The sequence below is a fragment of the Gouania willdenowi genome, chromosome 1 (genome assembly GCF_900634775.1).
Source record: "Gouania willdenowi chromosome 1, fGouWil2.1, whole genome shotgun sequence".
NCBI lineage: Eukaryota > Metazoa > Chordata > Actinopteri > Blenniiformes > Gobiesocidae > Gouania > Gouania willdenowi.
The window spans coordinates 29,816,146-29,831,517 of NC_041044.1; the positions used below are offsets into that span (position 1 = coordinate 29,816,146).

Sequence of the window (15,372 nt, forward strand, 5' to 3'; positions counted from 1 at the left end):
AGCTTTGCATTAGGTCTGTGTACCTGAAAACACAGGAATTCATGGTTTCCAAGAGAACAATGGGGCAGTATACGGTATATTCATGTAGAAAAGTTGTGTACATATGTTTAAAAGCATCTCTGAGTGCTTCCTATACAACGGTCACTCAAGCATTCGGGAAGTACATTACTTTATTTTTCTTCTTTTATTATTCAAGGTGGTTTGGATTATAACAACACATTCCGATTATGATTCATCAATATCAGTATGTGACTTTTGACAGCTTGAAGACGCCTCCTGTATGGAGAAACTAGTTGCAAACGTTACTGAGGTGTGATTTTGGCCCAATATTCCACTCAAACTTTGAAGGTTCCATTGGCCTCTTTTATTTGTGCTAACATTGAGTTCTTTTCATTGATTTTCAATTGGATTCAAGTCATTCTACCAGCTTTATTTTCTTTCTCTGAAATCAATTGAGAGTTCCCTTGGTTGTGTATTTGGGATCATTCTCTCGCCGTTTCATCTTTATCAACCTGGTGAATGGCAGCAGATTTTTTTATCAAGAATATCTCAGTAAATCTTTCCGTTAAGGAAGTATAGAAACAGTAGTTTGGCTGTACGATTAATAAATAAAAATCCATTGGTAATAAAAAAAACATTAAATACAAATAAGTTCAAACTGAAGCTGAAGAAATTAAACAAATCTGAGTCACTAATAGAACTAAACATGCATGTGTACCTTTTACAGCCTTTTCAGCATCTGGTAAGTACCCTGCTGTCCAAAGACCAGGATCAACTGGTTTTAGTGATTTTAGATCATAGAGATGCTGCTTGATGATGTGCTGACAAAGTTCAGACAGCCAATTTCAGACAGGAAATCCATCAGACAAGCAGACTATATTAAAGAACACAAAATATGCTTCTGCTTGGCTTTGTGTGACTACACAGTTTATTGACTACTTGTATATTTTCCATTGCAGTTTTAAAGGCATTGATTGAGGATCGAAGAATTTGCAAGACAGAGAAGAAAAATATATTGTGTGGGGAAAATCTGTTCAAACACAACACTGTGTTGGCTCAATTGAAGTGAATTTGCTTAGTGTTGAATGCAATTAGATTAATTTGTAATGACAGATCGATGAGCTGCTGAGCACGGGGGCTTAAAAAGAAGCTAGGGAACATTGGATTTCTCTTCCATATTATGCCTTCTTTACTGAGTCTAGCATATGAAATTGCTTCTTCTTTAACAGAGTTTCTCTTGTGATTTAAATGTCATGCTACAAGATAAAATCATTCAAAGTCACAATACTTTGAACTGAACATCCTCCTTCGTTTCTGATTCTTATCTCAGTATTTTGTAGTCTGAACTGTACCAGAGGAAAATGAAGAGGAAATCAATTTATCAAAGAAACAATTACTCCAAAAAAAATTATTGTCATCAATTTTAAAGCATGCTAGCTCTATTATTTTCTTTATTATCCATTTCATTAGTATCAGAACAATCAGTTCTAGAAAACATTCAGAATGTAAAGTTGCTTACTCCAGTTTTGTATAATGCTGTCATGTGTTTGCTAGTTTAGTGGCTTTTCCTTTGCACTTTATTGGCATAGTCCTGATAGATTAAATTACCCACAAGGTTCACTCTGTGTTGCACTGGTGAGCTCTGCTGCTTCTCAGTGCAGGGGTAGTGGGTTCATGTCCTGCTGGTGACCCCCAACATGTCTGTGTAAAGCCCTGCAATAGAATGGCGTCCTACGTCTGCTGGGAAAGGGTCTGGTGTCCCCTGCGACCCTGTAAAGGATAGGCAGGTATGGAAGACAAGACAAAAATAATCACCACGCACACACAACAGGTTACAGCAATGCAATGCAAGGAGGAAGTGATTACTGGTGGGTCCATGCTCCAAAACAAAAAAAAAAAAAAAACAACCGACAGTCACTAACTTTCAGTAAGCTGGAGAATTTTCACTTCATTGCATCACTTAAAGCTATGTTTTCATTAGTGTTATAGGATTCAACACATATTGTCAACAAGAATCACTCAGATTCATGACTTAGTTTTACAGACTTCACAACAATATTTTCAAAGCACAGCAGGATTGTATTATTATATGTATGTGATCTTTTCTTAAGGAGGTCATGATGTTAAGCCATGCATGCTGACGAATAGTTGACTTAACTGGCATACCGTAGTTTTGTATGAAGTAAAGATTGACAGTAACTCAAAATATGATATTTGCAAAATGTTTTAATGTTTTATATACACTACCATTCAAAAGTTTTAGAACACCCTAATCTTTCCAGTTATTTATTGCAATTCAAGTCGTGCAAGTCCAATGAATAGCTTGAAATGATACAAAGGTAAGTACTGAACAGCCAGAGGTTAAAAAAAAGGTTTAGTTACCCAAAACTGAAAAACAATGTACATTTCAGAATTATACAAATAGGTCTTTTTCAGAGAACACAAAGTGGGTTAACAATTTAAAGCTGTTCCGCAGCAATGAAGGTTGAATCAGCCTTGAAAGCTGGTGCTACTAATTCCTACAGGTGTTCCAATTTTTCTTGGTTATTTACAACCTCCTCTGTCTGCATAAAAGCAGTGTTGGAACACACTGTGGTACCAGACCCTCATGACCATCAGGTGAACAGTATTGTTCATGGATTACATGACTGAAGACAGGGTGCGTCGCGACAAGTGGCTCTACTGGAGGCAAGCGGCGCAGACCCAGGCTCTCCATCGTCTCGCAGCCAAGGGATGAGACACCAAGCTCCAGCTGCAGAAGGGGCGTTTTTTTTCATTAATGCGCCATCCCAATTAATTTGTAGCATCTGAGTGGAGGGGTACATAAGCCCTCACTAGGGAACTTATGTACCCCACCATTACTCTCTGTGGAAGAACCACTCCTACGAACTCTAACATTATCAACCTCTTTACTCTTTTCACTCCTTCAATCTCCAATTCCAGGTTCTCTAAACTTTCCTCAACTGCAATCCCAGATATTACTCCTTGTGTAACGCTGATCTCTCCTATCAAAAACATCTCCAATACCTTCCATCCAGATAACCTATCCATTTTCATTGCTTTATCTCTTTGTCTCTTATCTTGTTTTACAGATAATCAAAACACTCCCATCTCTCCCAAACCTTGCCTTCTCTATCTCTCCTACATTATTCATCAGTTCTCGAGTCAACCTAAAGGGATTTCTAGTCACTACTCCCCCTCCGTTCATTGATTTTAATTTCAGCATTACTTTAAATCGTGTTTCTTCCTTCTTTCATCTAACTATCCTCTCTCTATCCTCGTCACTGCTTGCCTCTAACTCCCATTTATTATTTCTTCCTTGATTTTTTTCCCCTCTACCTACTTGCGACCATTCTAAGTCTGAGTCTGGTGTTTCTTCTTCCTTCTCCTGTGAAATGTCACTCTCATCCATGGGAGTCCCACACGCCCCCATTTCCGCTGCAAACTTTCTCAGCGCAGCCAAAAACTAACTTTCAGAGCCCTCCATCAGACACCCTGCTCAACAGCGTGTTCCCACAGTTCCAAAGCAGTTCACCAGGTTTACGATCAACCCGAAAGAAGCTTCTTGAGCGAGAAGAGGTTTTTGAATGCCAATTTATTCTCCACCCACTCTACTTATAGTAGTTAGGACTACCTGCCACGAATGAATACATTTCATCAGCCAATCAGAGTTGGCTTTATGAGAAAGGGCTTCTGAGATATGACGCGGAGGCGTATATCTTATAGTGAGACATTGAAATGAATAATATGAAAGAGAACAACAAATAGCACAGGTTAGACTCAGGAGAAAACACAAAGAGGAGTCATCTGAAGAATAATTCTCATAATGCTCAAGAGAGCCAGCAGATCTACTACTGGTACAGGTGGAAATCATCAGGGACAAGATCCGAGGTCAGCAGAGGTCTAAAGGCTGAGGAGCTGATTATAGATCAAGAGCATGTGGGTTGATCACTGAGCTGCCACAGGTGCGACTGTGAGAGCGTGCTCTGATGCTCCCCTGCCCAGCCTGAAACAGTGACGTCAACCAACAACAGAAGTCACAACCACCACAAATACAATAAGACACTAAATGAAATAGTATATTGTTCATTAAACCTTTGAATGTTTTGATGAATAGTTTCTTAGGACTGAACATTAAATTCTTGTGCACAGAGGGAGCGGGGTCAGTTTTGCTGATAAGGAATCATAAAAACACAGCCTGCTCATATGATTTCTCTGGAGATTAATGAAATATTATGATTATCATCATTGTTTATTTAATTTCAATTCAGATATAAATACTCACACTGACCACCCCCATTCCGGCTGGTAAAATATTTGTTGCTGCATATACTGACCACCTAATCTCTTACTATTATTTATAAATATTACTATGAGTAATCTAATCTAAAATAAAGAGCAAAAATATATCTCTGACAATCACGGGATGAGCTACAGCAGCCTTAAATGTAGTCTTTACAAAATGTAGGCCACATATATAGCTTTAAGGGGGTATACAAACTACGAAGCTAGATTAGTATATTCTGGATTATTCACCGTTAGCGGGCTTCACCGAACCAAACATTCCCTGTCAGAGAGAAGCTGTCCTATGAAGGTCGATAACAACACGCTAATTTAAGCCAAGTGACTTCAGGGGTGGAGATTGCAGCGTCTGACCAATCACTGCAATGGAGAAACCTGATAGAGCGACCTTTTTTACAATGGAGGAACAGTTTATGATCTTACACAAATACAATAAATTCAAAACCAGGATGACAGCAAAGACCAACAGTGCTTGTGCAGCACGCACCAGTAGGGATTGGTTAGGAGGCGGGGATTTTATAATTGCTCATCTGATCCACTTCATTACCTGGTCCCGAATTATGAATAAATAAAATCCATCATCCAGACCAAAACAACACTGTTGTTACAGAAAAGCCAGGAATGAAGCTGTGCTGATACTGTTAATGTGTAAAAGTGAGATTATTAAGATATTAATCCAGATTGAATGATAAACAGACAGCGTTCTGATCAGTTTCACTTTATTACAGGCACACATGTTTTTCTATTCAGGCAGACCTATTTAACACACACACACACACACACACACACACACACACACACACACACACACACACACACACACACACACACACACACACACACACACACACACACACACACACACAGTATATCCATTCATAATCTTTCTTTCCTAAACGCTGCTGTCAGATCTGCACCAACCAGGATCTTCTAACAATGAGCAGGTCGTTTTCTAAGAGAACTGATTGGTCAGGAGGTGTGGCTTTAGCACTCGCTCAGATCTGAGCCAGAACAAAACCTGGTCCCAACCAGGTTAGTTGTTCAGCCTAAGTTACCATGGTGATTTAGCCCCATAAGACGTTAGCGAGCTTCGTAGGACAACCCACACTGATTAAATCCCGGAAGTTTGCGCGATAAGAGGTAATGTAGCTTTGTAGTATACCCCCTAAAAGTATAGGCTACTTTGAGCCAGTGGTGCATTTAATTAATTGTTGCTACTATATCGAAGTAACCCTGACTGCAATCTGCAGTTCTGGGCGGAGCTCAACGCTGCTCAACGTCGGCATGCTATTGGCTTTCAGTCCACAGTTTGGGGCAGAGCTCAATGCGGCATGCTATTGTGCTGTGTGATTCTTCTACAGTTAAAAATAATCAACCTCAAAATAAATAAATTGTGCCATATAAATAATTTTATATGTTACATAATTATATAGGCATACAAAATAGATATGGGTTAGGGTTAGGGTTAGAGTAAGTCTGAACGCGATTGGTTTATTGAACGCAGACTTCCGTCAGGGGCTTTTCACTATATCATGCTCTTGTGTAATATCACAATTAGCAACACTTGCAATCAGAAAGGGCCTAGAAGAAAGAACATAAAAAGAAGAGCTTTTATAGACTTGTAGATTCTTCTGTGGCCTGCGACTAAGCATTGGACAACAATGGCTTCACATATAAAAACAATTAAGAGAAGTTAAAATTTGAGAAATGTATTATTTAAGTGTTGCTGGTCGACATTGATGCGTCTCATTAGTATTATTCATTTGATACTCGTTTATTATAACAAAGTCATGAGAAACATTACACCGCTCACTTTTGGGAGAGTTTTATCAGTTTTGACCGGGAGATCATCTGCTGTATCTGGCAACACTGGAGCTAAAGAACGGTGCTCACTGCGCAGACTCGGAGGAGAGGAACAGCCGCAGCTTACGTCGTCCAATAGAATCTATACTTGTCTAAAAGGTAAGAAATAACATTTTTTAATCAACACTTTTTCATTTGCTCACTAGTCATGAGTGCAGTTAACCTTTCCGTCATGTATAGTCTGCGAGAAGCAAGTCTTTTTGTTTTTGTGGCTGTTTTCCTCCTTTTTTGTTATGTTGAATGTTATGCTAACCGGCACAGGCTAGCTAACCCTGCTAACGATGTCCACCCGGTTAGCCAGGCTTCTTCCTCTTCCTTCGGCTTGCGTTTCCTTAATCTGATCCACTCTTGCTGACCCGGCCACCATTGCACTAAAACAAAGGGCCTGGAGGTGTACACCCTGTATACATGCACACGTTTTAATTGTGCAAGTCTATGCTGTGAACATTAAAGTAAATACAGTTAAACAAGCCGTGCAAATAAATTTGGCTAATGTGGGAGTTAAAAAGTAAAGTTCAAAGTAAACCATAATTTTTATACCAGGATACTGGGTGTTACCTGAAAGACATCTGAAGTGTCTATTTGCTCACATATTTAGCTTTTTGTTTGTTTAGGTAAAATAACTTTTGAACAGTTTTAACCTGGTGAAGAATGAGAATCGTACCGTACTGTCATTCAGTCTTCTGAGGGCTTTAATAAGCGGCAGTGGCTCATGTGTCTTAGCTTATTTAATAAATAAAATACCAACATATAAATGTTTATTTGCAATTATTTGAGATATATTGCCTTAAGTTAATCAATACATAAAATTAATCTGGGGGGGGGGAAGGAAGGAATGAATGAACGAAAGTATATTTTGGACATGTTCAAACAGCCATGCAAATCAAAAGTTTACCAACATATTCCAAAAGGGGTAGGAAGAATCATAAGCTTATTTATTTAGTTTATTGCACGATTTGTGCTGATTTATCAGTACACGGTTGGCAAATAAAAAAAAAAATATGGTTGCATGTTACATAAAAAACACGTTTCTTCCTCCTTGTGCAGAGTTAAAAGCATGTTTGTCCCACTTTCTAAACTGACTCATGCTTGACTCATTGCACATTTAAAAATAGAGTCTAAACTTATACAACTCCACATCTTCTCCATTAATCTGGTTGACCTATACACCATAAGTGTTTCTACAGTTTGAAGTCATTAGATTATAGAATACTGTGCATAATCACATATAACCCATTGTTGTATAGACTAAGCCAGCAGCCTTAATTATATCAGAGAAAAGAACAGAAAACTTGATGTTTATATTGCATTACTTTGATGATTTTAATTTCTATAAGCCATTAAAATCCTATTTTTGTATTTGGTTTAGAATTGCCAATTTAAACTGTTCCACTCCATATGGAAATACAGAACGCTTCTAAAAACTATAAATCTAAAGTTTCTTTTACCCAGTATAAGATGTTGCTTAGTGATTATTGTTCTTTGTGAGTGCAGATGCTTTCTTCTCTATCCTCTCTGTCCTTCCTTTTCTTTAATGTTCTTTCGTCAACATTTTGACGAAAGAATGATAGTGCCTCCATTCATTTAGAAAATACACAGCCATTTGTATGAATGTAGGTATGGTTGCTAGGATACAGAATGTTCTTTCACTATCTGTTCATTAACTTCCATTCCTGCATACATTTCAAATCTGTCCTACAATTGTCTGTTGTCCCCCATTATCTGAGTTACATGATGTCTGTGGTCTGAAGCTAACGACTTTAAACAATGTCATACAGAGAATTATATAGAGTTGTATCATGTCTCTTGCAGTTTTATTTCTGATTCCTCTGGATCAGCTCTTAGGAGCGCATCACCACCAGTAAAGCTGTATAAGCATCGGGTCGACGTGACCGAAGGAAGCGGCACATCGTACGGGGAGCTGCCTGCTGAAATCGCCATGAGTTACAAACCGATAGCTCCAGCGCCATCCGGCTCCAACCACACGCCTCCTGGTACTGTGAGACTGCATCTGCTGTAATCCTATAGAAATACAGTCAGAGCCCGAGCCAACTTTTTCACTTCAGATACGATACAAATATTGCAGTTTTGGGTATTGGCCGATATCAGCAGCAGGAGTCATACATACTTTTATTACCTTTTTTGTAGTGTGGAATGTTGGAAAAGTCTTGATCAAGTTACTCAAACAGAGAACAATACTCAGCAACAGAGGGTATGAGAAAAACTGACCCTTTTATTAATAACCAAATAAATAAATTAGGAGACCCTGAAAAATAAATCCAATAATAGCAACAACAAAAAAACACAAAATAACCACTAGTTAAATTTAAACATAAGAATATTAAACAATTGAGCATGTTTTTTTTTTTTACCCTAAAAAATGAAAACAATAAGTTCAAGTTCACTTAAGTTATTATTTTACAGTCGCTATTCAGTTCTGTCAGCTGCTGGATAAAAGTGCCGGAGCAGCGTGTGGAATGGACTGCTTGCTTCTGACATTTTAGATGTAGGTTGATATAATGTGATATTTTATTATTATTATTTTTTTTTTTTTTTTGCTGCGATCAGATATTTCCAATATTAATCACATCCGGGATACCCCAGTACATATACAGTCCCCTCCAAAAGTATTGTAACGGCAAGGGCAGTTCCTTTGTTTTTGTTGTATACTGAAGACATTTGGGTTTCAGATCAAAATATAAATATGAGACAAAAGTTCAGACTTCCAGCTTTTATTTCATGGTATTTACATCTAGATGTGTTAAACAGCTCAGGACAGAGCACCTTTTGTTTGAACCCACCCACTTTTCAAGTGAGCAAAAGTATTGGAACATGTGACTGATGGATGTTTCTAGTTGCTCAGGTGTTGCCTTTTAGATTGATTGCTTAAACATTAAATAGCTCTTGTTTTTAGCTTTCAACTGTGAAAACTGCATTTGCTGTTAAGCAAACATGAAGACCAGAGAGCTGTCTATGGGAGAAAAGCAAACCCTTTTGAAGCTGAGAGAAGAGGGAAAATCGATCAGAGCTATTGCACAAACATTGGGCATAGCCAATACAACAATTTGGAATGTCCTCAAAAAGAAAGAAACTACTGGTGTACTGAGCAACAGACATAGAACAGGTCGGCCAAGGGTATCAACAGCAGTTGATGACAGAAACATTATGAGAGCTGTGAAGAAACACCCAAAGACAACAGTCAGTGACATCACTGCCAACCTCCACAGGGCTGGGGTGAAGGTATCACAATCCACTGTACGAAGAAGACTTCAAGAGAAGAAATTTAGAGGCCATACCACAAGATGCAAACCACTCATCAGCAAAAAGAATCAGAAGGCTAGATTGGATTTTGCAAAGAAGTACAGAGATGAGCCACAAAAGTTTTGGAACAAAGTTTTATGGACTGATGAGACCAAGATTAACCTCTACCAAAGTGATGGAAAGGCCGAAGTATGGAGAAAAAAAGGTTCTGCTTATGACCCAAAACACACAAGCTCATCTGTGAAGCATGGTGGAGGTAATGTCATGGCTTAGGCTTGCATGGCTGCTTCTGGAACGGACTCACTAGTCTTTATTGATGATGTACTGTATCTATGAATCATGTACAATACCAAGTGCACAGTTATGAATTTCTGACACCTACCAAGGGTCAGTAACCATAGCAACAGTAGGTGATTGTCATAAAGTGCTGTCAGGTGGAGGAACTCGTGACAGTGTTAAGCTCACATTAAGTAAAGAAATGAATTAAATATTAATAGTGATAAACATTATTCTAAGTAATTTTTAGTTGACCTGTGCCTTTTGTAAGTGAATTACGGTAATGATGTTTTTAATGCTCTCTTGCCATTTTTCATTTGAAGTGTAGTCAGGCAGATTTTTTTTTTTTTTGGGTCCAGGCTCATCTGTGCCGTCTCCATCTCTCCCTTCATCATCTAACTTTAGACCTGCGTTCAGTGACTTCGGACCCCCCTCCATGGGTTTTGTCCAGGTGAGCCAGTAACTGTTAAACCTTTGAATGTAGTGCTCATTAGGGGCGTGCAATCTGACTATTTTAGATCATGAAGTAGTGCTGTACGATATGGAGAAAATGTTATATCACAATATAGGTAGAATTTATATGCTGATAACGATATAGTAATTCTTCCTTAAAATTACATGAAATGAATGGAGAATTGCTATTCATTATATATAAAAATAAACTAATTTATACATTCCTCAAAACAAATTATATTTGGTGTTTAAGAATCCTCTCAAGCAATTATCATGACTTTTGCTACATATACTGTTATGTGTTCTGATTTGTACATTTTAATGTGGAAATGCAACCAGGGTGCACAAAAACCCATAATAATGGCCACCGCTGTCGTTTTAAACTGTGTCTGTAGTGAATTTTACTCGCAAGCTACATAAAATCTATATAATAGAGGTTTGGTTAGATCTTATTCTTTAAAAGTCCTTCTAGAACAGCAGGAGTTAAATTAACACTTCCATTTGTGAGATACGTCTGCAGTTTCTAACCAGACTAATTGATCATTTGCTAGTCACTCTGGGGGACACTATCTGACCTATAAAAGCAGTGTTTCTCCTCCGCATACCATAGTATCTATTTTCTGCTTCTTTGACCCGCTAAACTAAACACTTGACGCTCATGTCTGAGCATGGCCCGCCCACTGGTTGACTGCTTCAGTACCTGATGGTGACTTAACGACAGCATAACCATGCAGTAAACAAGTATCTCTGGGTGAAGTAAACATGCTACTGCAGTGCTGTCAGTAGATTAGTCTGCTTCATGATATTTTAGCAACAGAGTGGGACCAAAACCACACACATTAAATTAGCGATTACTATGATATGTATCGTTTTAATCTGGCTGTAGTGCACATTTTATCCCCTGCGGTGCGTGTCTGTGCCTTATACAGTATGTGTCCATACACCGTGCATCCAAAGGTTTTTCTCTGTCAAATCAAACCATTTCTAGCCAGGCTCGTGAGCACTAGAGAAGCACAGAGGAATCAATCAGAGCAGAGGAACACTCTGCTCTCTCTTTTTCACACATGACTGCAGCTGCCTGTGAGAGGCATAGAGCAGATATCCAGTAATCTTCTTTAAAACTCCATCAGTTCTGAGTGTTGGAAGCACTGAGAGACGTTTGAGGAAACAGTGTATTTATTTCTCTTCTTTAACACCACAAAGTATGAGAGCCGCAACACAGCTCACAGACTTTGACCCAGTACTGCTTTTCTAGTTAAACTATATTGAGAAAAAAAGGATGAAGTTTATATTGTCTTTTGCCATTTTAAGGACAAATATCGAAATATGAATATAGGTCCATATCACCCAGGCCTAATGTAACTGAAGCAGTAACGTTTTATCTTAGAAAGTTGGTGATTCAAAAAAAGCTTAAAGTAGGATTTTATTAACATGATAAATAAAATAAATAAAACTTGTGATGTTTTTTCGATATCACCCATCCCTACTTCTGATATAATAGACATTCTCTTGACTACACAAGCCAAACAATGTAATAACGGAGCATTGTATAGAAAGAATGCTTCCTGCACAGGAGCTCAATTCAAATTCTGTTTCTTTATTTGAAACGTGACGTAAGATTAAATTTTCACAGTTTTCAGATGCGAACATCTATTTTGTGAGCATTTGTTGCTCGAGTTTATCATTTTGGAATATCACATGATCATTGTGTTTTTAAAACTCCTCCCTTTTGAAGTGTCATTTCAATTTCCAGGGTGACAATGACAATGTTTTTCACTAACCTGAGGTCTTTGTGAAAACCCCACACAGCCTGTCAAAGTGTCTCAAGGCTCCACTTACAGTGAGCTGCTGTCAGTCATTGAGGAGATGAGCCGTGAGATCAGGCCTACGTACGCTGGAAGCAAGAGCGCTATGGAGAGATTGAAGAGAGGTATAATTTAACCTGCCTGTCAAAAACGGATCAATTTTATCACTACCTGTCACGTTTTTTTATGTCATTTTTATTTTTCTGCCTAAAAAATGCTAAAAACAATAGGAACTTCACCTATGCCTCATTTTAGTGAATGACTGGCAACAGATCGGTGTATGTTTTCGGACATCCTCTGAGGGGTATTCCTTAAAGCAGATTATGTTCAAACTCAAGCTCAAATGAGGGAAACCCTGAACGCAAGGTATGTTCTTCTCTGAGTATGTTACCATGGCAACATTGTCAGTGAACTAAACCTGGTCGCTGGCAGGTTTTATCAAAGAAACCCTGGGTTTCTACCTGGCTCCTCCCACCTGAACACCGTTTCTGAACACTTTAATGAACCTTAACACTCTTCTCTGAAACACATTAGTAACATCACACACCACAGACGTGTTCACATCATTACTAATGTTGTGTTGCTTTACGTTTTTTTTTTTGTGCGTGCAAACGGCAGTTTTCTTTCAAACATTGTGGATACGGATCATTAAGTGAAAGTCACTGAGAGGTTGATCTGCATTAAAACATCTACTGACGTCTGTAGTAAAGTTCCCTGAATACAAACCTGTGGATAATATAAAGGAGATGACAATTTAAATGAATCCACTTTTAAGGCTTGATTGTTGTTTTATATTGTTATACAGTTAAATCTGTAACTTACATCTCTTTCAAGGTATGATGGCGCAGTGAGTTGTGACGCTGCTCTTGAAAGTGCTGGGTTTCGGGTTCGCGTCCCGCTTCAGTGTTTTTTTTATGACATTTTTTAGGATGTCGAGATGTCTCTGGCCACAATATTACATTAAAAATCAATTTAAATGATGTAATATCAAGCGTCAGTCACTCTTTATATCCAGTGTAACAGGAGGGCTCTCTATGCAGACATCCTATGCTGCTGTCACGTCTCCTCAAACACATTTTATTCATATTATTCACCGCTCGTCACGTCACTGAAGAGATAAAGTGATGAAGCGACCAAAAAGTGACTAATTATGGGTGATTTAAGCCACTACAGTCACTGAAGACTGAAGACCTTTAGAACAGGCTCATATTCATCAAACAACGGCTTATTTTTCATCCATTACGGTGAATAAATCACCGTGGTTGTCATGGCAGCTCAAGTCATCTTCGAACCATTGATGATGGCTTTTTATCACGAGCGTGCATGTAAGTAACCCAAGGTTTACATACTCAGGGTTGATTAACCCACTTCATACCAGCTTTAATGGAATCAGATACCCAGAGTTTCCCATCGCGGGGTATGTTGACCCAGAGTTTATGGATAGACTCAGAGTTTGTTAACCCTCCTTTATGGAATACCCCTCAGGTATCAGAGTGAGGTATCGGTTATCAGGAAAACCTGTCATTTGTCAGACCAAACAAATTCATGACTCAGCAAAACCACCGTCAAATTTGAAGCTCTCACTTGTCAAACAAAGCTCCGTCAAATGGCATGGCCTCAGGCTTCAAAATAAAAGTAATCAGACTCAACGGCGTCAGGCCTTAAAACACGACATGGCGTTTTATTTTGAAGGAAGCAAAAGTACACAAGACGACATAAGTTGAAAAGTCGTTCTTACCTTTTATTTTTTAAAAGTTAAGATATATCAACGTATTGTATAATTAATAAATACAACTTTGTTGTATGTACTTTAGGTTCCTTGTGTACTTTTATTCTGAAGCCTGAGGCCGTGCCATTTGACGGCACTTGTTTTGATAAGTGAGGCTGTTAGAATTGAGGGAGGTTTTGCTGAGTCATGAGTCTGTTTGGTCTAACAAATGACAAAGGTTTTCCTGATACTTCACTCTAACACCTGAGGATGTCCTTAAACATACACCAATCACCACCTCCTTTCAGACACGTTTTCTTAAAGATGTTTCAATGTGCTGTATTATATTACCTTTTTCCTCATTGGTGATTATGTTACTGGATCCCTGGAGGGGTCTCATTAATAAGGTTTGTGTGTTTTTTGTTCAGGTATCATCCACGCTCGTGCACTGGTCAGGGAGTGCCTTGCAGAAACAGAGAGAAGTGCCCGTACATAACCTTTTGGCTTCACTCATCACTGTATTCCTGCTCCCGTCGTGATACCCACTCTGTGAATTTTTTTTTTTTTTTTTTTTCCCTTTAAACTTTTTGTGCTGGCTTTTTATAGTGACACCCAGGTCCTCTCATGTCCACTGTATTTCATCACATATTTTGGTAAAGACAAACTTTTTTCAAATGCACTGGGTGCTGAAAAAAACCAAAAAAGTTTTTTACCAATGTCAGCACATTTTAATGCTGTGCTTTGATGAAATCCTCTGTGAAACTAATGGGAACATGTAGAATGTGTTGCTATTGTCATGACAGTTGACCATTAAAGTTTTTTTTTTCACTTTTGGATAATGGAAATCATTAATATAAACTCCCACAAATTGTCTCCAATCACCATTTAAAAGAAAAAAGCAGACTTTTTCTGCTTCATAGGGAACTATCTAGCCCTGGCTTTTTGTAGCGCGGACACGCTGTCAGTCATTCCCATGAGCTCAGTTAGTTTGATAGGATGAAAGTTTTGTAAATCAGATTTTTGCAGTTCAGTATGTTTTTTTTTGGAATAAACAAAAATTGTTGTCTGTGGGTTTCTATTAACTTTTTTTGATTTGAGTGAAATGTTGCTGTTTTAAAACTCTATAAACCTGGTAATACTAAAAGATCCCCCTAAAATATTAAAATTTTTCAGATTTCCTTCAAACTCATTGTGATTAGTTAGTCCACCTCACCTTTGTTGGGTTTAAAAATGCTAGTAGGGATTTTTCATCCCTTATTACATCTGCCAAGCAGGTAATCACCAGTATTTTTGTTTGTTAGCAGCATTACATCAAAACTTATGGAGTTTGACCAAATTTTAACCAAAGACGGATTTTACGCCATGAAAGATTCCATTAAATTTTGGAGAGGATCTTGATCATTATATGGATTCTGGATCAGTTTCAAGAATCGAAAAATCCATATCACATCTTTGGCTAAGTTTCAAAAGCTCATATCTCGGTATCTGTTGGCATGTTTATTTTTGTTTATTATTCCCTCCATCCACCCTTTTTGATATATCCGTTTCTTTGAAGGCTCTTATTAAATAGTCTCAGAGTCCGGCCAGCCATCCTGGACTATGTCATCAGCGCGTGATCGCGACAAGTCTGGCATGCTCAGAACGGCAGGAATTAACTGAAATCGGAATTAAGTATTTACAAGGAAGCAGCCGATTTTCGACTTG

At 38.3% G+C, this 15,372-nt stretch overlaps 1 protein-coding gene across 1 annotated transcript; it reads left to right on the forward strand.

The window, feature by feature from the left end:
* Positions 1–6,203: 6,203 nt before the first annotated feature.
* On the forward strand, positions 6,204–14,718 carry cdk2ap2 (cyclin dependent kinase 2 associated protein 2). Its single transcript, XM_028449972.1, has 5 exons — positions 6,204–6,264; positions 7,978–8,159; positions 10,062–10,153; positions 11,965–12,085; positions 14,097–14,718. The coding sequence occupies exons 2-5, from the start codon at positions 8,105–8,107 to the stop codon at positions 14,162–14,164; spliced, it is 336 nt and encodes a 111-aa protein (XP_028305773.1). The 5' UTR covers positions 6,204–6,264; positions 7,978–8,104; the 3' UTR covers positions 14,165–14,718.
* The last annotated feature ends 654 nt before the right edge of the window (positions 14,719–15,372 follow it).

Excerpts from the sequence above, each read along its gene's own strand:
- cdk2ap2 (XM_028449972.1), top strand. The coding sequence starts at position 8,105 with ATGAGTTACAAACCGATAGCTCCAGCGCCATCCGGCTCCAACCACACG. Across the intron at positions 8,160-10,061 it reads CTCCAACCACACGCCTCCTG|GCTCATCTGTGCCGTCTCCA; the intron begins GTACTGTGAGAC and ends TTTTGGGTCCAG. Across the intron at positions 12,086-14,096 it reads TATGGAGAGATTGAAGAGAG|GTATCATCCACGCTCGTGCA; the intron begins GTATAATTTAAC and ends TTTTTTGTTCAG.